Here is a 24,069-nt window from a genome sequence, read left to right as displayed (position 1 = left end):
CCCTCCCTATGTATCCCCCCACCCCTCCCTCTTTTCCATGCCTCCGTACCCCTATCATATGTACTCAAGAAGGCCTCATCACGGCAAGACTGGCCCCAAGGCTATCAGTGTTCTTTATTATTATTATTATTATTATTATTATTATTGTTTTTATTTCCTGTTTTCTTTCATTTTTTTTTGCTTAATTGTTACTCTCCGCAGAATCCTGCATTGTTCTAGTGAACTGGCAATTTCTTTATAATTCGCCTACAAGGCTTTGATGCCCCTACAGTTGCACTGGATATACTGCTGCCATCTTCCTATGGGGTATCAATCTAAGATATTATCATTGTATATTGAACAATGCTGTACTTTTGTTATTTGTTTTGGAAAATAATAAAAATAAAGTTAAAAAAAAAAAAACAAGTACCACATGATGTAAACTGTATCCACACCCGGTATTAATAATACACTGTTGCTAATTATTGTGGGGATACAGCTGTATCTTATAAACTATGTCATTAATCTCATGTTAGCAGTGTGAAGATTGCAGCCGCTGTGCTTCAAGTGCTGTGTGTTCCCATGAACAATAATGTCACGTTCCCAGGGCACTGTTAATGGTGACAGGATTCCACCATCCCAGAGGTCGTACAACGAGAGACCAAGGAGAGAGCGGCCCAATGAATCAATACATGGACACCATGGAGGATACCAACCTGAAAGAGAGAGGAGAGATAAGAGGTCACAGGAAAGGTACTGTTTGCATATGACTCCTTTTTCAATTCTCACTTTTGTTTAGCGTTTTAAAAAGTCTTTAAAGTGTTGCTGTACACACGCCTCACTTTGTCTTTGGATTCTCTTACAGGCCTACAGTATATGCAATTACCATTTCTCCTGAGTTTTCTCACAGCAGATATTTTAATATCTTGATAATTAAATACATTTTAAAAGGAAACCTGATAGGGAAAAAGTGCTGTCAATAGATACCTCAGTAGAGGGGAACCTCTGAATAATGCAGAGGCTTCCCCTGTCCCCCTCCACTGATCCAGCAGTGGCAATAATAAACTAAAATGATGTATGTTCCTACCTGCCAAGCATTGTAGAAATGTCCAGTAACATTTATCTTAGTGGGACCAGGATCACACTACTAAATGGGAACAATTGGAACAATTCAAGGCATATACAGTGGCTTGCAAAAGTATTCGGCCCCCTGGAAGTTTTCCACATTTTGTCACATTACTGCCACAAACATGAATCAATTTTATTGGAATTCCACGTGAAAGACCAATAAAAAGTGGTGTACACGTGAGAAGTGGAACGAAAATTATACACGATTCCAAACATTTTTTACAAATCAATAGCTGCATGTAACGATCGGTGTAACACAGAGAGGATCTGATCATTGGTGATCTGCAGTATCACCAAAAATACAGATATACACCTGATTATTGATGATCTGCAGAATCACCGATAATCAGATAAATTGCTAACCTCTGGACACCTGAGTGATATGAGTGTTTGGTGCAACAGTAATAATTTGAGGACAATACCTGGAGAACAGGTACAAGGCAGTAAGGAATACTGCACTAGAACCTAACAGTAGCCTGAGAATCTCCCGAAGGGAGGAGTCAGGCTGGGAGTATGAAGGACCAGAGCGTGAGTGACACCAATAAGAGGATGTCACTGACTGATCTGTGAACTATCTCTAAACAGGGGAGATAGCTCTCAAGGTCGGGCAAGCCAGGTCGGCAACACACGGACAGATAAAGTACAAAGACAGGAGGCTGATTCGGTAATCCTAAGGCACGCAGGGTTTGGCAACAGAGCATCAGATATAGCGAAGTACCGAATCAGTGATCAGAAGAGAGGTCAGGAAAGCAGAAAGTCATAACAGATAATAACAATGCCTAGTCTTGGGTGTGAGCTTCGTGATCATCAACACCCTGGAACTAGTCTGACATATAACAGAATGGTAACACAAGTCCCTAATCTTAGGTGTGATGTCCGTGATCATCAACACCCTGGAACTAGTCTGAAGTATAACAGAATGGTAACACAAGTCCCTAATCTTAGGTGTGAGGTCCATGATCATCAACACCCTGGAACTAGTCTGAAGTATAACAGAATGGTAACACAGATTCTGACAGAAAGGTCTGAGTGCTTCCACGTAGTGATCGCAACAGCAGACAACCAGTGAATGACCAGCACCCAGTATATATAGCACAGCGCTCTCCAGTGCCTCCCCTAAGTGCTGGACCAATGGGAACTGGTAGAATCGTCAGCTGACCGGCTTGATCAGCTAACTCCCTTCTGGCTGTCATAAAAGTTCTGCCTCTCAGCGCGCGCCCTTCTGAACCTGTGTGGACTATCAGTCCCAGCCACACCAGACATGTGTTGTGTACCACCCGCCGCGCTGGACGCGGAACCAGCCGCACCGCTATCAGGGCATGCGGCGGTTTCTCCGCGTTCAGCCATACTAGCAGATGTAGGCCCACGCGTGCAAACCGCCGCGTTTGACGCGGAATCAGCCGCCTCGTTCTGAGCACACGTGGCGGCTTTTCTGCGTTTTCTCACACTGCAAAGTGGGGTGTGCAAAATTATTCAGCCCCCCGAGTCAATACTTTTTAGAACCACCTTTTGCTGCAATTGCAGCTGCCAGTCTTTTTAGGGTATGTCTCTACCAGCTTTGCACATCTAGAGTCTGAAATCTGTGCCCATTCTTCTTTGCAAAACAGCTCCAGCTCAGTCAGATTAGATGGACAGGGTTTGTGAACAGCAGTTTTCAGATCTTGCCACAGATTCTCGATTGGATTTAGATCTGGACTTTGACTGGGCCATTCTAACACATGGATATGTTTTGTTTTAAACCATTCCATTGTTGCCCTGGCTTTATGTTTAGGGTCGTTGTCCTGCTGGAAGGTGAACCTCCACCCCAGTCTCAAGTCTTTTGCGGACTCCAAGAGGTTTTCTTCCAAGATTGCCCTGTATTTGGCTCCATCCATCTTCCCATCAACTCTGACCAGCTTCCTTGTCCCTGCTGAAGAGAAACACCCCAGAGCATGATGCTGCCACCACCATATTTGACAGTGGAGATGGTGTGTTCAGAGTGATGTGCAGTGTTAGTTTTCCGCCACACATAGCGCTTTGCATTTTGGCCAAAAAGTTCAATTTTGGCCTCATCTGACCAGAACACCTTCTTCCACATGTTTGCTGCGTCCCCCACATGGCTTGTGGCAAACTGCAAATGGGCTTCTTATGCTTTTCTGTTAACAATGGCTTTCTTATTGCCACTCTTCCATAAAGGCCAACTTTGTATAGTGCACGACTAATAGTTTTCCTATGGACAGATTCCCCCACCTGAGCTGTAGATCTCTTCCAGAGTTATTATGGGCCTCTTGACTGCATTTCTGATCAGCGCTCTCCTTGTTCGGCCTGTGAGTTTAGGTGGACGGCCTTGTCTTGGTAGGTTTACAGTTGTACCATACTCCTTCCATTTCTGAATGTTCGCTTGAACAATGCTCCGTGGGATGTTCAAGGCTTTGGAAATCTTTTTGTAGCCTAATGCAACGTACACACATGCGACAACGATCGTTCGTTGTGAACGACGAACGAACTTTTAATTGATGAAAGAACGACCTAAGTAAAGTTAGTTTTTAATTGTGTGTAACGCTCTGATCGTTAGAACGAACGTTACATCACGTAAAGCAACTATTGCGCTTGCGCATAAAAATGAGAAGTTTCATGGAGAAATAGCGAAATGCGCATGTCAAGCCTAGTACGAACGACCGTTTCCAACGATGTACTACTTTTGCAAACGATCGTCGTTGGAAAAAATCCGCCAAGCTAGATTGGTCGTTTTTAACGATGTAGCTCGTCCGTCGTTAGACTTAATGATCGTTGGTTGCTTTTTTTTTTAAACGATCGTCGTTTGAAACGATCGGGGAACGATCGTTTCAAATGACTATAGTCGCATGTGTGTACGCACCTTAAGCCTGCTTTAAATTTCTCAATAACTTTATCCCTGACCTGTCTGGTGTGTTCTTTGGACTTCATGGTGTTGTTGCTCCCAATATTCTCTTAGGCCTAGTGCACACCAAAAACCGCTAGCAGATCCGCAAAATGCTAGCAGATTTTGAAACGCTTTTTCTTATTTTTCTGTAGCGTTTCAGCTAGCATTTTGCGGTTTTGTGTAGCGGTTTTGGTATAGTAGATTTCATGTATTGTTACAGTAAAGCTGTTACTGAACAGCTACTGTAACAAAAAACGCCTGGCAAACCGCTCTGAAGTGACGTTTTTCAGAGCGGTTTGCGGCTTTCCTATACTTAACATTGAGGCAGAAACGCATCCGCAATCCAAAATCTGCAGCAGCCTGGGAGTATGCGTTTCTGCAAAACGCCTCCCGCTCTGGTGTGCACCAGCCCATTGAAATACATTGCCCTAGCGTATCCGCACCTGCAAGCAGATCGCAAACCGCAGCGGAAACGCTCCGGTGTGCACTAGGCCTAAGACAACCTCTGAGGCCATCACAGAGCAGCTGTATTTGCACTGACATTAGATTACACACACAGGTGCACTCTATTTAGTCATTTGCACTCATCAGGCAATGTCTATGGGCAACCAACAGTGATGAGGCGGCACACAAAAGGCTTTGCTAGTTACAGCATGTATTGGTAATGGAGCAAACACTACATGTTACGAACCTTCGCGGTTCTTCCTCAGGTGTAAAAATGTCTATGGACAACTGACTGCACTCAGACCAAAGGGGGCTGAATAATTACGCACACCCCACTTTGCAGTTATTGATTTGTAAAAGATGTTTGGAATCATGTATGATTTTTGTTCCACTTCTCACATGTACACCACTTTGATTTGGTCTTTCACATGGAATTCCAATAAAACAGATTCATGTTTGTGGCAGTAATGTGACAAAATGTGGAAAACTTCAAGGGGGCCGAATATTTTTGCAAGCCACTGTAGGAACTATAACTGTGCCCAAAGAGGTGGCAATGTGTCTCTCTGGTTTGATCAACCTTAATCTTCAGATAAAACATGCTCATCTCTTATTTTTTTTTTTTTTTTTTTTTTTTTAGTGAACAAACGCAAAGCAATCCCATCTTTTTGATCAAAATATTTCCATTACAACTGATTTTTTTTTTTTTTTATTTTTTTTTTTCATTAATTTCTATTTGAGGTTAAATCTAATTGGATTCAGTGGAATAGAAATCCCCAAACAAAAACGTTCAGCTTTTTGGCAAATAAATAAAACAAAATCAAACAATAATACATTTTATTACTATGTCTATGGGCACCATTACTGCAGGTTTAAATCAGCAACATATCTCTCATAATCCTCTAGCTCAGTTTCTGTCAATGTCATCCAATGAAGCTGATAACTATGTTGCAGCAGCAGCTACAAAAACTGTAGAGCCTGATTCATGTAGCTCCGGGTAAACCTCCTGTGTGCAGGAATTTCACGGGAAGATTACCGGTACAACACCAGAAGAGTACCACAAGTAGCATAACCCAAAGTACATAGTACATAGGTTACCTTGGCAATGCTTGCGTTATCCATGTATTAAAGAGCGTGCTAACTGTGCAATGCTCAGCACTCTGCTAGCGTTAGTACCAGTAATATTGTGCCTGCACATAGCAGTTTCAGTTGAGCTACTGGATGTGAATTGGGCCCATATACTTGTAGCATCTAAAATCTGTTGCTTTGTGGTAGCAGATACAGTACACATCTGTGGAGCTTCAAAGTGCTATTGGTGTCACCTTGTAAGTCCACTAGATAATATTAACATTACCTTTCGGCTAAGAAGCCTTCTTCAGACTTGATTCCTGTCTGCTGACAAGATGTTAGAACAGGCAGCTTATATACAATGAACGTTAAAAGGAGATGCATTGTTTTGCAAACATAAATAAATGTCATCAGATGCTTTAATTACAACATCAGGAAGGTCTCACAGGGATGCCAGCTAATTTATGACAAATAGATAACACCACTTGTTTGCTTAAACATCACAGAATTTGTGTGATGAGGAGACATCGAAAAACCAGAGCTCCAAAGTTAACTTAGGGAAAGTGCATACAATATTTGTTGTAAGCTAAAAAGAATTCCTAGATATTTGAAATTCCTGTGCACTCAATTTGAAGTTTAAAGTGAAAACAATGAAACTTCACAAATTTCTATTGCATCATTTTGTTGCAGATTACCGCTTTATGTATTAATATAATCTATAACTGTAGAAAGTTGACACATAGCTCATCTTTATAAGAATAGAACCTCCTCATTGGGAACTTGCAGATGTCTATGATGTTCTAGCAAACATGGCACCCCTTGGTTTGATGATGCTCATCCTGTGAGTTATTTGCAAAGCCTATAACTGACTCAAAAGAAAAAACAAACAAACAAAAAACAATGGCTTTAGAAGTTCCAACCTCTTATTCTCTTGAATTACTGTTAAATGTGCGCGTTAAAAGTAACGATGAAGCATACTTTTTATTTACTGTGTGCTTCACTGTATGCGATACATTGTGCAATTAATGTTTGGTGCTGCTTAGCCATTCCCTCCCGTTCCTGCTGTTACAGGGAACGCAAGGGTCACTGTGAACCTAGCTGTAATGATCCGCTCAGCTGGATGCACTGGCAGACAGCTGTTTGACCATTTCTCTAGTCTGTGGGCTGCAGGTCTCTGGAAGAGAGACCTTTCTTTCCATTACAAGTTTCTGGTCTGTTCTGCTGCTGAGGAATTTGCATACACTCGTTATGCAAATCTCCTACCTGCCTCCTTTGATGACTGGCAGTATAAAGAGCTATGTTTCCCAGAGTCCTTGGCTGGTCATAAGAGTTAGTCCTGTGGAACACTCGCCTGGAGTGTCAGCCTTGCTCATTGTTTGAAGATTAGCCTAGAGTAATTCCTGGAACTGCACTAGGCAGATTCCCTAGTGCAGTTAGGATTGCATATCTGTTTTGTTTGTCTGTTGCGATTGACCTGTCCCAGCGGTGGTCGACAGGAAGTCGTTCTGATCTTTGTACTTGGAGTATAGCTGGACCAGCGGTTGCTACCAGCTATCTTATCTGTTCTGTCTTGCCAGGATCGCACTCGCCTTGCGCTAGTGCTGTGGATCCGTCTGATCTCGATCTCATCTGTTCTGTTCTGTCTTACTTGGATCGCACTAGCCTCTTGCGCTAGTGCTGTGGATCCTTCTGCTCTGTCTTCCTGGATCGTACTAGCCTCTTGCGCTAGTGCTGTGGATCCTTCTGGTCTGCTACTCTCTTGCTGTACTTGGATCGCACTAGCCTCTTGCGCTAGTGCTGTGGATCCTTCTGTTCTGTCTTCCTGGATCGCACTAGCCTCTTGCACTAGTGCTGTGGATCCTATCTCTCGCTTATTCCTGTTTTCGTGTATCTGTCTTGTCTGCTACGAACGCTTGCTGGAGGCTCGGCGAGGTAACCGTTAAGCAAGCGCTCGTGTCCTCTGTTTCATGTTTGTCTGTCCATGGTTAGTTAGGCATGCTTGTCTCTGTTGTGCTTATCACGCAGAGACCGTGCAATGTTGCGGTGTTCGCGTTTAGCTAGCGTTTGTTATTTTCCTTCTCATTGTATAATTTGCTGAGCCTTTGCTACTCTCGTGCTCTGCCTAGCTGTAGCCTTGTGTCACCTCTGGCAATCGCCTCTCTCGCGATTGCGTTCCTACTTCATATCTGCTGTTGTGTATGCACCGTCGCGGGTTGGCGACTAGTTTGGTGCACCCACATACAATCTGTCCCTTGGCTCAATCTCATTCGCAATCGCTTCTCAGGCGATTGCGTTCTCACTCGGTTTCCTTTGTTGTGTGTCTGCCGTCGCAGGTGGCGGCTAGATTGGTGGGCATACATACATTCCTCATCTGTGCATATTCGGTCTTGTGTAGCTGTTAGCAATCGCCATCTCTGGCGATTGCCTTCTCACTTTGTCTTCATGGTTGTGTGTTCATCGTCGCAGGGTGGCGACTAATTTGGTGGACACACATACCCTCTGTCGCTTTGATCTCCCTCTTTCAGGGCTATCTTGCCCTGCGTTTCTTCCCTTCGTACAATTCCTGTCTGGCGTGTGTGGCAGGGCAGAGGAGCTGTTCCTCTGCACTCCACAGCTCCACCTGCCGACAGGAATTTCCCTCTACATTGCACCTTTTGCTGGGTTCCCGCAAATTATACGCTTGTGGAGGATTTCCGCAGTGTCAGCGCACGCCTTGTGCACTGATCACGGAGAGAATTCCACAATCGTTACACTAGCCTAATAAAAAATAATCATGTATTTAGCAGATTATAAATGGAAGAAGAAAAGTCCATAATGAATGATAGCTACTTGCTGTAACAGTAACAGTTCTACTATAAATCAAAGCCTAGACTTCAGCTCTTATGAGAGAATGTTTGTTTTGTTTTGTATGCAGGCTGTCCTCACAAGCACCAATACAATACCACCACTCCAGAGCTGCCTCAGACAATCAGTCAAGATATAGTAAAGCATCCCATCCACCGTACAGCTCTCCCAATCACAGGAGTGCTTCAGGGCATCAGACCTTCTCACAAAAGTGCTCCAACCTTTGTTCACGAAGAGGTATATTATCTGATTTATTCTAACTGATCACTGCCATTGCCAGATGTGTTATTCATGTTCAAGGCTTATGCTGAACCATTAATGTTTCCTCTTGCAGTAGTAACATCTGATTTCCATACAATTCTGCATCACTTCAGCTACTGCTCTACAGTGTTCATATTGGTATGGTCACTTCACTGTCAGCGGCCATTTAAAAACCTGATATTTGCATAGGATTTGCATATGAACAAAACGTACACCATTTTTTTAAGGTGATGGACTCCAGCCTGACCTCAGATGAATAGAATTGTTCTTATTGCTCTAGTTTAACTCTTTAAATGCTGTCATTATAACAAAGCCCTCTGTATTAAGCCTTGCCTTTAACAGTGTTAAATAAATACACATGTGCCTTACTCCTTAAATGCACTAAACACAGGAAAACACTGACACAAAATAATAAATACAAATTGCATTTACCCCTTCCTTACCTAACTTGCCCCAAAGGCTAGCTTTACATGGGGGGGGGGGGGGGGGGGGGGGGGTTGCATTGGTTATACTATAGAAACAGGATCGCAACGGAGGGGAATAGTCACATCATGCTGTACACATGGGATACAGCATTCTGATTGGTCACTCTGGGCAAATTCTCCATTTCGTGCTCCAATACTCCTTGCACTAATTTTGATAAATATGCACCAGTGTGGGTCCTTCTCTGCCCACAGATTAGGTGCAGTATCTCCATATTTAATTTAGCTTAAAGTGGCATATAGGTGGGAAAACATAAATACGGACACTGCTACATTACAACAGGAGGCACTAGAAGGTGATACAATTACTGCTAATACCTGTCCCCTTCCAAGCTCTGCAGATTCCCAGTGTACGGGGTAGTTTTCCTAGACCGCTTAACCACACAGTTACTGCATCAAATCCTCCCCGGCCAGAGATTGACTGTAACTTGGTTGCTGTATAGTACAACATGGAGTTTTCCACATGCTCACTTGAGGCCAGTGGTGGACAGGACTGACAGTGAACAACCACACAATTGAAAACATATGTAGCTTTTGGCAGTTTGGTTGCCATCTACTAAGAGATTAATATTTTAGCTATGGGGATGGTGAAGTACCACATTTCCATCACCCCTAGATGTCTCGGTACACCCACAACCCACACCCCTTTATTATCAATCAGTCATTTAATTGTATGTAAAATACAACTTGTGACATTTATTGATTTCCACAGTTGCCAGGAACCCAAATGGCACTACCCAGACATTTCTAGTGGTCGAACTACTGTGTGGCATCCGGGCAGAGTGTGTAGCTAAGCTCCGCACAACCAGGAAGCATATCTCTATGTAGTAACTGCAATCTTTGTTTAACTAGTCTGTCATAGGAGTGGTCCATAATGTTTCCTGTTCTGTCATTTAGGTAGATAAGGCCGTCACATTGTCTTGTTATTACTGTGCATATTGTAACACTGCTATGTTAATCAATTATGGCATGGGGGAGTTCCTAGACTAAGCTTGCTCATGTCTGTAGTGCAATGTGTATCTGGCCTTTATTCAATACACACCAAAACCTGTTCTACCAGCTGCTACCATAAAACAGAATACAGCGCAGACACAGTTTCTGTAGTTGGACACTGACCCTCTAGCCATCTGACTGACTTTGCCTCATTTAATGACGGCAAACAAAGGCATAAACACCTACACAAAAAATATGACAAAAACCTGGGCAGCAAATGTAGACTATAGTATAATTGCATACCCAGTTTTATCTATGGTGGAGTGGACAATAACTATCTATGACTATCAATAAGCCTGGTTGTTCACAAGTGTTCTGAAATATGGATTTTCTGTCCTGTGGGCGTGGGTCGGTTTGGGACTCTAGTGTTCATTCTCATCCTGAAGTAATTAAACTAGTGTTGTAAATGTGCCCCATATTAGACCATGTTTTGCCTAATATTGGAAAATACCATAGATAATTCACTGGAGAGAGCTGACTCCAGGCCATTGTACAAATAATTGGTAACACATTTTATCTTATTACTTTAATAAGACCTCACACATTTCCCTAGCTAATTTCCCAATTTTAGAACAATGACACTACTTTTCTCCTCTTTGTTTTCCCCCTGTAATGACATATTACAATGGGGATAGCCAGGGGACTCATATGAAATTGCACTCAAAGTATTTGGACCACTTCACTCTTTGGTATGTACATGCCTCACTTTAAACATATTTCACTTAATGCTGTGCTCATCAGTGAACACCCAATACCCCCTAATTGTAAAGTAAAAACAGGTGTTCAGCAATAAATGCAAATTTATTGGGAGAAAAATACTGAAATATCTTATTGTATTCAGACCATTTTGTCAGTACTTGAAGAAACTTTAGTAGTGATTATAAGTGAGAGGCTTTATTCTCTGAGGCTGCTTTCACAGTGGGACGTTACAGGCGCACGTTAGAGCAGCCTGTAATGCACCCCAACGCACAGCAATTAAAAATCAATGGGCTGTTCGCAGTGCCCACGTTGCGTTACATTGTAACGCAGCACGTCTACATAACGTACTGCATGCAGTACTTTACACGCGGCTAAGCCGCATTAGACTGTTTGCACATGCTCATTGCTCAGTAGGGTTTTTTACTTTTTTCATTTTATGGGCGGAGAGGAGGCGGGGAGAGGCCGCTATGTAGCCAGGCACCTAGCTACTTATTATTCACTGCACTTGCAGTGTTTACATCCTGGAGCGGCCGCGGATTGGCTGGCGGGACCACGTGATGCGGAGAGCTCCGCTCACGTGGTCTCCGCAGTGCCTCCAACAGAGCAGGCACACCAAGAGCTGCTTGTAACGCGGTAGCGTCCTGCTCCAACACCACTAGGCGTTGCGTCAGGGGCACGTTATGTGCCCTATAACGTCCCCTAAACGCAACGTCCTGGTGTGTAAGTAGCCTAAATGACAAATATAAGCAGACAAATATGTTAGTGTTGGGAAAATGCATGCTTTACTGTATTTCTAACTTTGGCCACTTCATCCCCAGTGCTTTAAATGCTTAAAGAGTACCGCCTCTTTAGTAGAAAAATACATTTCATCATTACTCAATCCAGTTTGGGACTCACTATCATTAAATATTGCCTTTCAACTTCAGCGCAACTGCCGTAACTTTTTATTTTTTATTTTTAGCATACTTGCTGTAAACCATGTCAACCTTGCAGAATGTGCTGTAAAATATACCCAGAATGCTTGTTGTTCTGTGTCATAATACCATAAGCCTGCGTAAAGCAGACAGTAATATTTTGATATTTCTCTTTGTTTCCCTTTCATTTTCTGTGAGTTGACTGCTCTGGAAGGTTTTACTTACAGAACAGGTTTTACTACCTGTTGAATACATACCTCATGTTTTAAGTATCACTCCAGGCCAAAAAAAATGCTTAAACTGATAGTCCAATCTCCTTTAACAGTCCCAAGTTTTAAGGACTTTGCCGAGATGTCAGACTATACTGTAAGTCCAGCTGTTTTTGCTCTTCGAAAACATACCGACCTCATATCAGTATGTTTGGTTTTTGAGTGGACTTGATTGCAAGTGCAGAGCACCAGTCTTCAGAGATCTGTGCTGGATCTGTACCTTTTTAAAAGTAAAATGTTTGCATAAAAAACCCACTACTGTTGCAATGCCAGGTTTTGTAACTGTACCGATCTAAAGCAGTTCTTCGAGTGCTTTTCTGTGTTTCCAGCTTTTTGGTAATTTACCTTGATCATTCATTTCTTTAGTGTAATTTGTTTCCATGAGAGTTAACAGGTTCTGCGTCATTCATTACAAAAGGTTCAATCAATGCTTGTACTTTACATATAAAATAAAATTTTCCGTCTTAAAACAAGGATATTTGCAATTATTTATGCTTATGTGAGTTAAAAGGAACTCCCATAATGCATCACCTCTGCTCCGTGTGCAAATATGCAAATCATTCCGTTATTTCCCTGAAAAGCCAAGCACATATCCATAAATGCTAGTATGCAGTTTGCCTATGGGCTATTCATTTTACAGAGACCTACAACAAACTGATAGGCAGCAGCTGCTTGAGTCGGCTAAACTTCATCATGTATTTTATTCTCTGTTGGCGCCTTTGTTTTTGTTCATTGATACCTATTGATACCCACCCTTGGTGGAGGGGTGCTGCCCTTTCTACCTATACTACAGAGAGCAATTGCTTAACCTGAGAGAGGTCAAGTCTATTATCCCACCACCTGCCTATACAGGGAGTGCAGAATTATTAGGCAAGTTGTATTTTTGAGGAATAATTTTATTATTGAACAACAACCATGTTCTCAATGAACCCAAAAAACTCATTAATATCAAAGCTGAATATTTTTGAAAGTAGTTTTTAGTTTTAGCTATTTTAGGGGGATATCTGTGTGTGCAGGTGACTATTACTGTGCATAATTATTAGGCAACTTAACAAAAAGAAATATATACCCATTTCAATTATATATTTTTACCAGTGAAACCAATATATAACATCTCAACATTCACAAATATACATTTCTGACATTCAAAAACAAAACAAAAATAAATCAGTGACCAATATAGCCACCTTTCTTTGCAAGGACACTTAAAAGCCTGTCATCCATGGATTCTGTCAGTGTTTTGATCTGTTCACCATCAACATTGCATGCAGCAGCAACCACAGCCTCCCAGACACTGTTCAGAGAGATGTACTGTTTTCCCTCCTTGTAAATCTCACATTTTATGATGGACCACAGGTTCTCAATGGGGTTCAGATCAGGTGATCAAGGAGGCCATGTCATTAGTTTTTCTTCTTGTATACCCGTTCTTGCCAGCCACGCTGTGGAGTACTTGGACGCGTGTGATGGAGCATTGTCCCGCATGAAAATCATGTTTTTCTTGAAGGATGCAGACTTCTTCCTGTACCACTGCTTGAAGAAGGTGTCTTCCAGAAACTGGCAGCAGGACTGAGAGTTGAGCTTGACTCCATCCTCAACCCGAAAAGGCCCCACAAGCTCATCTTTGATGGTACCAGCCCAAACCAGTACTCCACCTCCATCTTGCTGGCGTCTGAGTCGGACTGGAGCTCTCTGCCCTTTACCAATCCAGCCACGGGCCCATCCATCTGGCCCATCAAGACTCACTCTCATTTCATCAGTCCATAAAACCTTAGAAAAATCAGTCTTGAGATATTTCTTGGCCCAGTCTTGACGTTTCAGCTTGTGTGTCTTGTTCAGTGGTGGTCGTCTTTCAGCCTTTCTTACCTTGGCCATGTCTCTGAGTATTGCACACCTTGTGCTTTTGGGCACTCCAGTGATGTTGCAGCTCTGAAATATGGTCAAACTGGTGGCAAGTGGCATCTTGGCAGCTGCACACTTGACTTTTCTAAGTTCATGGGCAGTTATTTTGCGTCTTGGTTTTTCCACACGCTTCTTGCGACCCTGTTGACTATTTTGAATGAAATGCTTGATTGTTCGATGATCACGCTTCAGAAGCTTTGCAGTTTTAAGAGTGCTGCATCCCTCTGCAAGATAGCTCACTATTTTTGACTTTTCTGAGCCTGTCAAGTCCTTCTTTTGACCCATTTTGCCAAAGGAAAGGAAGTTGCCTAATAATTATGCACACCTGATATAGGGTGTTGATGTCTTTAGACCACACCCCTTCTCATTACAGAGATGCACATCACCTAATATGCTTAATTGGTAGTAGGCTTTCGAGCCTATACAGCTTGGAGTAAGACAACATGCATAAAGAGGATGATGTGGTCAAAATACTCATTTGCCTAATAATTCTGCACTCCCTGTATAGTGGTTACCTTTTGCGGTAACCCACCTTTGCGAGTATAATGCCTAGTACACACAAAGAGATTTTCTGGCAGATTTACTGCTAGATTAGTTATTTTCAACATGTCTGATCTGATTTCTGATTGATTTTCTGATCAATTTTCCATAGAAGTGAATGTAAAATCAATCGGAAATCCGATGGGACATTTTGGAAATAATCAATCTGGCTAGAAAAAATCTGCTAGAAAATCTCATCGTGTGTACCAGACGTTACTCCTTTCAAGCTTTCTTGCAGCACCATCCATTTACAGTAAATACTGCACTATATCAGGCTCTAGGTTTCTCCTCCTACCTTTTTGTCTCCATCAGTGCAAGGCATGGAATAGTATGGCTTTATGGGCAGCACTTGTGAAGTAGGAGTCTCACAGAGAACCTGTTTAAAGAGGAGCCATCAGCCATACTGTTGCAGAATATATATATATACTTGCTCTACCTACATTACATTTGTATTGCACTGTCCACGTTTTGATTTTAGTGATTTTTCTACAGTAAAAAAAGAGAAAATCCTTCTTAGGGCTCTTTCACATCAGAGCTTGCGTTGGAGAACGCTCAAAGCATACGTTTTGTTGTATGCGTTTTAATGCGTTTTGATATGGGTTGCACTGCAGTGAGTGTGCGTTTTTAATCCGTTTTCAATGCGTTACAGCACATAGAAAAACGCAGGTAATTTTTTTTTCTTTTAGTTTTCAACGTTCTACATTGTTCCTCTGTTGCATTCTGGGACTGATTGCCTGCGTTAACGGATTAAAAACGCGCATAGTGTGCGTTTTACATTGACTAACATTGTAACGCATAAAGCTAGCGTCGGCCGAAAAACTGCGCCTGGGTGCAGTGGAACGCAACGCACAAAAAGGCTGCGTTAAATGTGAAAGCTAAAATGAAAGTCTATGGACTTTCATTTCACCTTGGGTAACGCAAACTTTACCCTTTGCGTTGAAACGCAGAAAATTTGCCCTAATGTGAAAGAGCCCTTAGCATTTCCCATTTTTTTTTTTTTTTTTTTTTTTTTTTTGCATTTCCCATTTTAAAGGAGTTATGAAGCTAAAATAATAAAATAAGTGCTACTTACCCGGGGCTTCCTCCAGCCCCAAGCTCCCAGCATGTCCCTCACCGCAGCTCTGCACACAGCCGTTCGCCGCTGCTCCGTCCCGGTCCCCGGCGATGACGTCAAGTCGGCCTGTACTGCGCCTGCGCGAGCGGCGCTGTCAATCACCGGCACGTGGACCAGAGCGTTCTGCCTTAAGTCATGGATTTTGTAAGGGGCTAAAAGGAACCTAATATTTGCCTTGATCTAGAAAAAAAAAAAAAAGAAGAAAAAGAAAAAAGAATGCTAAATATTAATTTGCCTTCTTAAAGAAAATCTGTAATGAAAAAACATCCCCTGGGGGGTACTCACCTCAGGTGGGGGAAGCCTCCGGATCCTATTGAGGCTTCCCCGTCGTCCTCGGTTCCATGGTGGCAGCGAAAATGCTCATGGAGCGGCGGCGATGTAAATATTTACCTACGTGGCTTCAGCGCAGGCGCAGTATCCGCTCTTCCCACGGACATAGGCGGAAATAGCCGGTCTCCGTCGGGCCGCTCTACTGCGCAGACGCAAGGCTCCTGCGCAGTAGAGCGGACCCGGCGGAGATTGGCTATTTCCGCCTATCTCTATCAGAAGAGCCGAAACAGCGCCCCCGCTGGAGCCTGGAAAGGTAAATGTTGAACAGGCTGTCAAATTTATCGTGCCGGCTTTTGAAGGGCTGCAGCGAGACCCCCGTGGGACAGAGGAGGACTGGGGAAGCCTCATACGGATCCTGAGGCTTCCCCCTCCCGAGGTGAGTACCCCCCAGGGGACGTTTTTTTTGTTACAGTGTCTCTTTAAAGTGTACCAGAGACTAAACTGTTAAAAGCATTCATGCTGGAGTTTCCTTCCTCCCCTTTTAGGACGTGGGCTCCCCTTTCCTTGGAAAATTCTGAGCCTCCATTGCTGATCCTGTCTCTTTGCTCAGTTGCCCCAGTTGGAGCGTGTCTTCCAACGGGGGATCAGAGCATCCCAGGAAGATGGCGATGCAGCCTGACAGCCCACAGCGTAAAAGGGGCTTAACCATCTTAGCGGTATGGACGAGCTCAGCTCGTCCATCACTGCCGATGGCTGCCGCTCAGGCCCTGCTGGGCCGATTTTGTTCAAATAAAGAGCAGCACACGCAGCCGGCACTTTGCCAGCCGCGTGTGCTGCCCGATCGCCGCCGCTCTGCGGCGATTCGCCGCGAGCAGCGGCGAAAGAGGGTCCCCCCAGCCGCCTGAGCCCAGCGTAGCCGGAACAAAAAGTTGCTGGATCGGAGGCGGCTGACGTCAGGACGTCGGCTGACGTCCATGACGTCACTCCGCTCGTCGCTATGGCGACGATCTAAGCAAAACAAGGAAGGCCGCTCATTGCGGCCTTCCTTGTTTATTCTGGGCGCCGGAGGCGATCGGAAGAACGCCTCCGGAGCGCCCTCTAGTGGGCTTTCATGCAGCCAACTTTCAGTTGGCTGCATGAAATAGTTTTTTTTTAATTTAAAAAAACCCTCCCGCAGCCGCCCTGGCGATCTTAATAGAACGCCAGGGTGGTTAAGGAAGTGCCAGATAAGTATGAATGTTTTTAACTGTGTTTTGTCTCCGGTTTCCTTTAAAGTCAACATAAAAACATAAGTTATTAGCACTTATTTATTATAGATTTCTTAGTAAGGAGATTTTTTATTTTTCTTCATTTGTTTCCTTCCCAACATGTAGGTTCACCTTTTGCAGGTTGTTTTTGCTTTGTAGGAAAGTGGAACTGGTGGATTTTCCTTGTCTGTGAAGGCCATGGTTTGGTGTCTGGGCTTGCTGGAGTCTGCTTCCCTGTGGTGCATAATTAGGTACCAACTCCAGCTATTTGTTCTGGAGATTTACATGAGACCCATAATACAGCCCATTACTGTGTCCAGTTGACATGGCTGATTATTTGCTCTAGCTGCGGCTACCACTTATTCTCCAATCACCTTGGAATACACACACACATTATTTTTGTTTCCTATCAGGATTGAACGCCATCCTGTGGGTGAGACTACAGGTAATGAGAGCTGTACAGAAGGGTTGCTCTGGTATACTACAGTAAGAGCTGATTCACACTACGAGAGCTTTTTTAAACACCAGAGATTTTAAAAGCTTTTGCTAATGCAATCCTATAGGGGATTTTTTACAAAATCGCATCGCTCCAGTGTGAACACTCGCATCGGATAACATTAGCAAGAGCTTTTAAAATCACAAGTGCTTAGAAAAGCTCTTATAATGTGAGCAAGCCCTAAGGCATACAAGAGAGAAGGGACGTCTGCATAGTGAACATTGGATGGCTTTTAGCAGGTGGGATAAGGAGGGGAATACTGCGACGTCCCTTAAAAAATTCAGCGTGTCGGATCTTTAAACAACCTCAAGTTACACCTACAGTGGTGTGAAAAACTATTTGCCCCCTTCCTGATTTCTTATTCTTTTGCATGTTTGTCACACTTAAATGTTTCTGCTCATCAAAAACCGTTAACTATTAGTCAAAGATAACATAATTGAACACAAAATGCAGTTTTAAATGATGGTTTTTATTATTTAGTGAGAAAAAAAAAATCCAAATCTACATGGCCCTGTGTGAAAAAGTGATTGCCCCCCTTGTTAAAAAAATAACTGGTTTATCACACCTGAGTTCAATTTCTGTAGTCACCCCCAGGCCTGATTACTGCCACACATGTTTCAATCAAGAAATCACTTAAATAGGAGCTATCTGACACAGAGAAGTAGACCAAAAGCACCTCAAAAGCTAGACATCATGCCAAGATCCAAAGAAATTCAGGAACAAATGAGAACAAAAGTACTGTAATTGAGATCTATCAGTCTGGTAAAGGTTATAAAGCCATTTCTAAAGCTTTGGGACTCCAGCAAACCACAGTGAGAGCCATTATCCACAAATGGCAAACGCATGGAACAGTGATGAACCTTCCCAGGAGTGGCCGGCCGACCAAAATTACCCCAAGAGCGCAGAGAAAACTCATCCGAGAGGCCACAAAAGACCTCAGGGCAACATCTAAAGAACTGCAGGCCTCACTTGCCTCAATTAAGGTCAGTGTTCACGACTCCACCACGGCCTGCATGGAAGATATCCAAGGCGCAAACCACTTTTAAGCAAAAAGAACATTAAGGCTCGTCTCAATTTTGCTAAAAAAACATCTCAATGATTGCCAAGACTTTTGGGAAAATGCCTTGTGGACCGACGAGACAAAAGTTGAACGTTTTGGAAAGTGCGTGTCCCGTTACATCTGGCGTAGAAGTAACACAGCATTTCAGCAGAAGAACATCATACCAACAGTAAAATATGGTGGTGGTAGTGTGATGGTCTGGGGTTGTTTTGCTGCTTCCGGACCTGGAAGGCATGCTGTGATAGATGGACCCATGAATTCTACTGTCTGCCAAAAAATCCTGAAGGAGAATGTCCGGCCATCTGTTCGTCAACTCAAGCTGAAGCGATCTTGGGTGCTGCAGCAGGACAATGACCCAAAATACACCAGCAAATTCACCTCTGAATGGCTGAAGAAAAACAAAATGAAGACTTTGGAGAGGCCTAGTCAAAGTCCTGACCTGAATCCTATTGAGATGTTGTGGCATGACCTTAAAAAGGCAGTTCATGCTAGAAAACTCTCAAATAAAGCTGAATTACAACAATTCTGCAAAGATGAGTGGGCCAAAATTACTCCAGAGCGCTGTAAAAGACTTGTTGCAAGTTATCGCAAATGCTTGATTGCAGTTATTGCTGCTAAGGGTGGCCCAACCAGTTATTAGGTTCAGGGGGCAATTTCTTTTTCACACAGGGCCATGTAGGTTTTGAGGTTTTTTTCTCACTAAATAATAAAAACCATCATTTAAAACTGCATTTTGTGTTCAATTATGTTATCTTTGACTAATAGTTAACGGTTTTTGATGAGCAGAAACATTTAAGTGTGACAAACATGCAAAAGAATAAGAAATCAGAAAGGGGGCAAATAGTTTTTCACACCACTGTATATGCTTGCTAGATTCTTGGCTAAGATGGTCCTGGATGGCTGCTTCTGCAGAATTCTATCCAATCTAGCATGTATACATAGCTTTAGTTTGGGAGCATACAGCACATCCATTTCTAACATTGCCAGACTGTGTCCATCAGCATTGTGACATACAGTGGGATGCGAAAGTTTGGGCAATGTTGTTAGTAGTCATGATTTTCCTGTATAAATCATTGGTTGTTACAATAAAAATTGTCAGTTAAATATATCATATAGGAGACACACACAGTGATATTTGAGAAGTGAAATTACATTTATTGGATTTACAGAAAGTGTGCAATAATTGTTTACATAAAACTAGGCAGGTGCACAAATGTGGGCACTGTTGTCGTTTTATTGATTCCAAAACCTTTAGAACTAATTATTGGAACTCAAATTGGCTTAGTAAGCCCAGTGACCCCTGACCTACATACACAGGTGAATCCAATTAGGAGAAAGAGTATTTAAGGGGGTCAATTGTAAGTTTCCCTCCTCTTTTAAATTTCTCTAGCAACATAGGGGTCTCAAAAAAACTCTCAAATGACCTGAAAACAAAGATTGTTCACCATCATGGTTTAGGGGAAGGATACAAAAAGCTGAGTCTGAGATTTCAGCTGCCTGTTTCCACAGTTAGGAACATATTGAGGAAATGGAAGACCACAGGTTCAGTTCAAGTTAAAGCTCGCAGTGGCAGACCAAGAAAAATCTTCGGATAAGCAGAAGAAATGAATGGTGAGTACAGTCAGTCAACCCACAGACCAGCATCAAAGATCTACAACATCATTTTGCTGCAGATGGAGTCACTGTGCATCATTCAACCATTTCGACGCACTTTACACAAGGAGATGCTGTATGAAGAGGAAGCCTTTTTGCCGCCCACAGCACAAACAGAGCCGCTTGAGGTATGCTAAAGCACATTTGGACAAGCCAGCTTCATTTTGGAATAAGGTGCTGTGGACTAATGAAACTACAATTGAGTTATTTGGGCATAACAAGGGTTGTTATGCATGGAGGAAAAACAACACAGCATTTCAAGAAAAACACCTGCTACCTACAGTAAAATATGGTGGTGGTTCCATCATGCAGTGGGGCTGTGTGGCCAGTGCATGGACTGGGAATTTTGTCAAAGTTGAGGGACGCATGGATTCCACTCAGTATCAGCAGCTTCTGGAGACCAATGTCCAGGAATCAGTGACAAAGTTGAAGCTGTGCCGGGGCTGGATCTTTCAACAAGACAATGACCCTAAACACTGCTCAAAATCCACTAAGGCATTCATGCAGAGGAACAAGTACAATGTTCTGGAATGGCCATCTCAGTCCCCAGACCTGAATATTATTGAAAATCTGTGGTGTGAGTTAAAGAGAGCTGTCCATGCTCGGAAGCCATCAAACCTGAATGAACTAGAGATGTTTTGTAAAGAAGAATGGTCCAAAATACCTTCAACCAGAATCCAGACTATCATTGGAACCTACAGGAAGCGTTTAGAGGCTGTAATTTCTGCAAAAGGAGGATCTACTAAATATTGATTTCATTTCTTTTTGTGGTGCCCACATTTATGTACCTGCCTAATTTTGTTTAAACAATTATTGCACACTTTCTGTATATCCAATAAACTTCAACGTTGCCCAAACTTTCGCATCCCACTGTATAATGGCTTTTTTCATATGGTCAACTGATAAATTACCCACCTGTTAGCTTCTCTCTTGCACCGGCCAGGCGATTGTTCGTGCTTGGTACCAGCGGTGGACAGGTGGCCCCTTATGGAGTCACATCTGTGCTCGTCTTCAGACATGCTCAAACATAACCTGTTGTGTGTGGTTCTCTGCCATGTCAAGCATTTGCACACATAGGGCTTGATTCACTAAGAAACATAGCACGCCTTATCAAAATTAACACGCCTTACCAAAGTTAACATTTCTTATCAGAGTAGCATAGCGAACTTATGCCTGTTAATTGGCAATGACGAGAGCTCCACTCGTCCTGCCCTGAGCCCCTGCGGGTTCGTATCGCTCGCTATGCTACTCTGATAAGGTGTGCTAACTTTGATAAGGCATAGTATTTGTCTTAGTGAATCAAACCCATAGTGTTGCAAACACTGCCATGCGGTTGCAATTTAATTGCATCTGAATAGCGCTTGTGGGCAGCAGATACTCAACAAGTACGCAGTTCAGCCTCCCGTCTGAAAGAGACCTAAGCATTCTGCATCCTATTCCTTCAACCGAAATGCATTTTCCATCTGGAGTTTTCCTTTTTTTTTTTTTAAAGGTTAATTAGCCAAGCCTTGTAAATCTTTTTTGTCTTCCCCTGGATCAGCTGGGATATGGGAGGATGCAGGACAGAAATTAACCAATTTTTTTTTCCTTTATTTATTGAACTGGTTGAACTTGATGGATGGATGTGTTTGTTTGTTTTTCAACTAAAATATGTCATGATATGCAAGCTAGTCTGTTTCTTAGATGGCTTCATCTAAGAGCTCTGTGAAGAAATTTGTCACTTGTCATGTGATTTGTTGCTCCTGAATCTGTAGAGCACTTCTGAGTTGAATAAGTGTGTGTTGCCATTGATCTCTGTGATTGTCATTTATAGTAGTTCAGTTTGATTACCCCTACTTACACGGTGCCCTTTGCTCTGCTTCCATGCTGAATAGTTTGTCTTAAAGTGTCTTGATGTTGCATCCAGTGATGCTCATCCGAGCTCGGATATCCGAAATACTCGGATATCCTAGCTCTTTTTTCACTATTCGAGCTCGAATAGTATTAGCTATCCGGGCTGTGCTATCCGAGCGCACTCGGATAGCAATCAGCTATCCGGAGATATCCTAGCTATCCGAGCTCGGATAGCGTCATCCGCTCGGATAGCGTCACGTCAGATGTCACCTCGAGTCCTCACAAGCGAATCAGAGGGCTCCCAGCCCTCTGACTGCAGCCAATCACAGAGGGGGAGCCTGGCCAAGCCCCCTCTATAAATAGCGGGCGCCATCTTGCCTCACTCGTCCTGCTTGCGACTTACTGACTGACTGTACTGAGAGATTGCTCCAGTGCTTTTTGTCTGTGCAAGTGCATTTATTGTTCAATACACCTAGCGTTTTTACACTCCAACACTTGATATTCACCTGTATTGCTTTGTATTGTAGATAGATTGTATTTTAGGCAGTTTAGTTTGTGTGATTAGGGACTAGGGAGGGAGACTGTCACTGGTACTACGGCAACCAGCAGCTAGGCCCTGTGCCTAGGCAAGGCAGCCTGCCCTGCTCTGTGCTCTAGTCTCTAGTTACCTGTGCTCTCACCTGTCCTACTCTACTGTACTACTTCTGTGTTAGATAGATTATTGTACTATTTTGTAGTTAGCAGGCCCAGCTTTACTGCTATACCTGTCCTGTATCTCTGTAATCTAGTCACACCTGTTCTATTGTTTAGCTAGATTCTTCTATTGTTTAGTTAGTACTGTAGTACTGCAGTCAGTGCTAGTAGTTGTTAGAGTAGTAGTAGTACTACTGTGTTAGCTTTCTACAGAACTGCTGTGCTGTGAGCAGTGCCAGTGTGACAGTTAGTGTGCACTAGTGTCTTCTCCTCTGCTGTCTGACTGGCACTTGGCACGAGCCACATCCAGCATGCTCCTGGCACACGTTACACCTGCTGCTGCTGCTGCATTGCCCTGATCCTGCTGCCTGTGCAGCTCCCACCGCCAGGGTGCCACAGGCCACTGATACCACCTATATTTAACCCAAAACACAATTGCTGCGTAATTTTTTGGAGGTGTCTGGGGTGAAAACTGTCATGTCCCAGTTGTGCGGTTGGACTTTGGACACAATGTGGGCTGCACGACTGCTGTCTGGAACCTAGGCCTGATGTTAATTTACAGCTATTTTTTTTTGGGGGGGGGGGGGGGATTTTAAGTCCCCACATCATCAATTAGTGTTCCCCTTTACAAAATAATGATGTTACATGCCTCATATACCGTTTTTAAAGCAATTTTAAAGGCCACTTCCGTTTTTTCTATCCGGATATCCGAATTTGCCCGGATAGCCCGGATACTGTGGTTGGATATCCGATTTGCATTCGGATCAGAAAATTTTGAACTCGGATATCCAACCCGGATCGGATATCGGTGTATCCGGATCCGAGTCGGATCCGGATTTTGAAAAGGGGTATCCGAGCATCACTAGTTGCATCTGTAGAAAACTTTGTTGTCCTGGGAAAGCTCCCGGTTTTGCCCAGCCATCCCCATCTTTACTTTCTAGGTCTTTTTCTCCTTCTTGCAGCTGTGCGGTGTCCTGTCCAACAATTTTCCTTGTCCGCTGATGTATAACATCCTCATCACTTCTGGTCACAGGAATGATAAGCAGGTAATGGCCCTGTCAATCAAAGCCCCTTACATTTCCACAGTACCTGTTGCCATAAGCGGTGGGTTTATGCCATCCATCTTGTCGAATATTAAAAAATGTCACCGGGGGGGGGGGGGGGGGGAGGATTTTAACATATGGTTTGTAAATTTATGGATGACTGCAAGCTTGCTGACTGCCAGTAGAAGGAGAGACATACAGCGAAGGTTACACAGCAAGATCAACACCTTGTGCCTTTTCAGGGACATCTGTATGGCTAATA

The 24,069-nt window shown here is 43.2% G+C and overlaps 1 protein-coding gene across 11 annotated transcripts in view; it reads left to right on the top strand.

Annotated features, from left to right (window-relative positions):
• Positions 1–24,069, top strand: part of LOC137518648 (MARVEL domain-containing protein 3-like) — a 162,781-nt gene that overhangs the window by 120,093 nt on the left and 18,619 nt on the right. For 8 of the 11 annotated variants that reach the window (XM_068236774.1, XM_068236771.1, XM_068236768.1 and 5 more), the window contains 2 exons: positions 516–732; positions 8,412–8,578. In XM_068236774.1, the coding sequence (XP_068092875.1) occupies positions 572–732; positions 8,412–8,578 (328 nt within the window). In that variant the 5' untranslated portion in view covers positions 516–571. The remainder of the gene's footprint in view (positions 1–515; positions 733–8,411; positions 8,579–24,069) is intronic. The other 3 variants (XM_068236773.1, XM_068236764.1, XM_068236772.1) reach the window with 1 other exon arrangement.

The sequence above is a fragment of the Hyperolius riggenbachi genome, chromosome 5, assembly GCF_040937935.1.
Source record: "Hyperolius riggenbachi isolate aHypRig1 chromosome 5, aHypRig1.pri, whole genome shotgun sequence".
NCBI lineage: Eukaryota > Metazoa > Chordata > Amphibia > Anura > Hyperoliidae > Hyperolius > Hyperolius riggenbachi.
The sequence above is the reverse complement of the archived record's forward strand: the minus strand, read 5'-3'. Positions and strand labels throughout refer to the sequence as shown.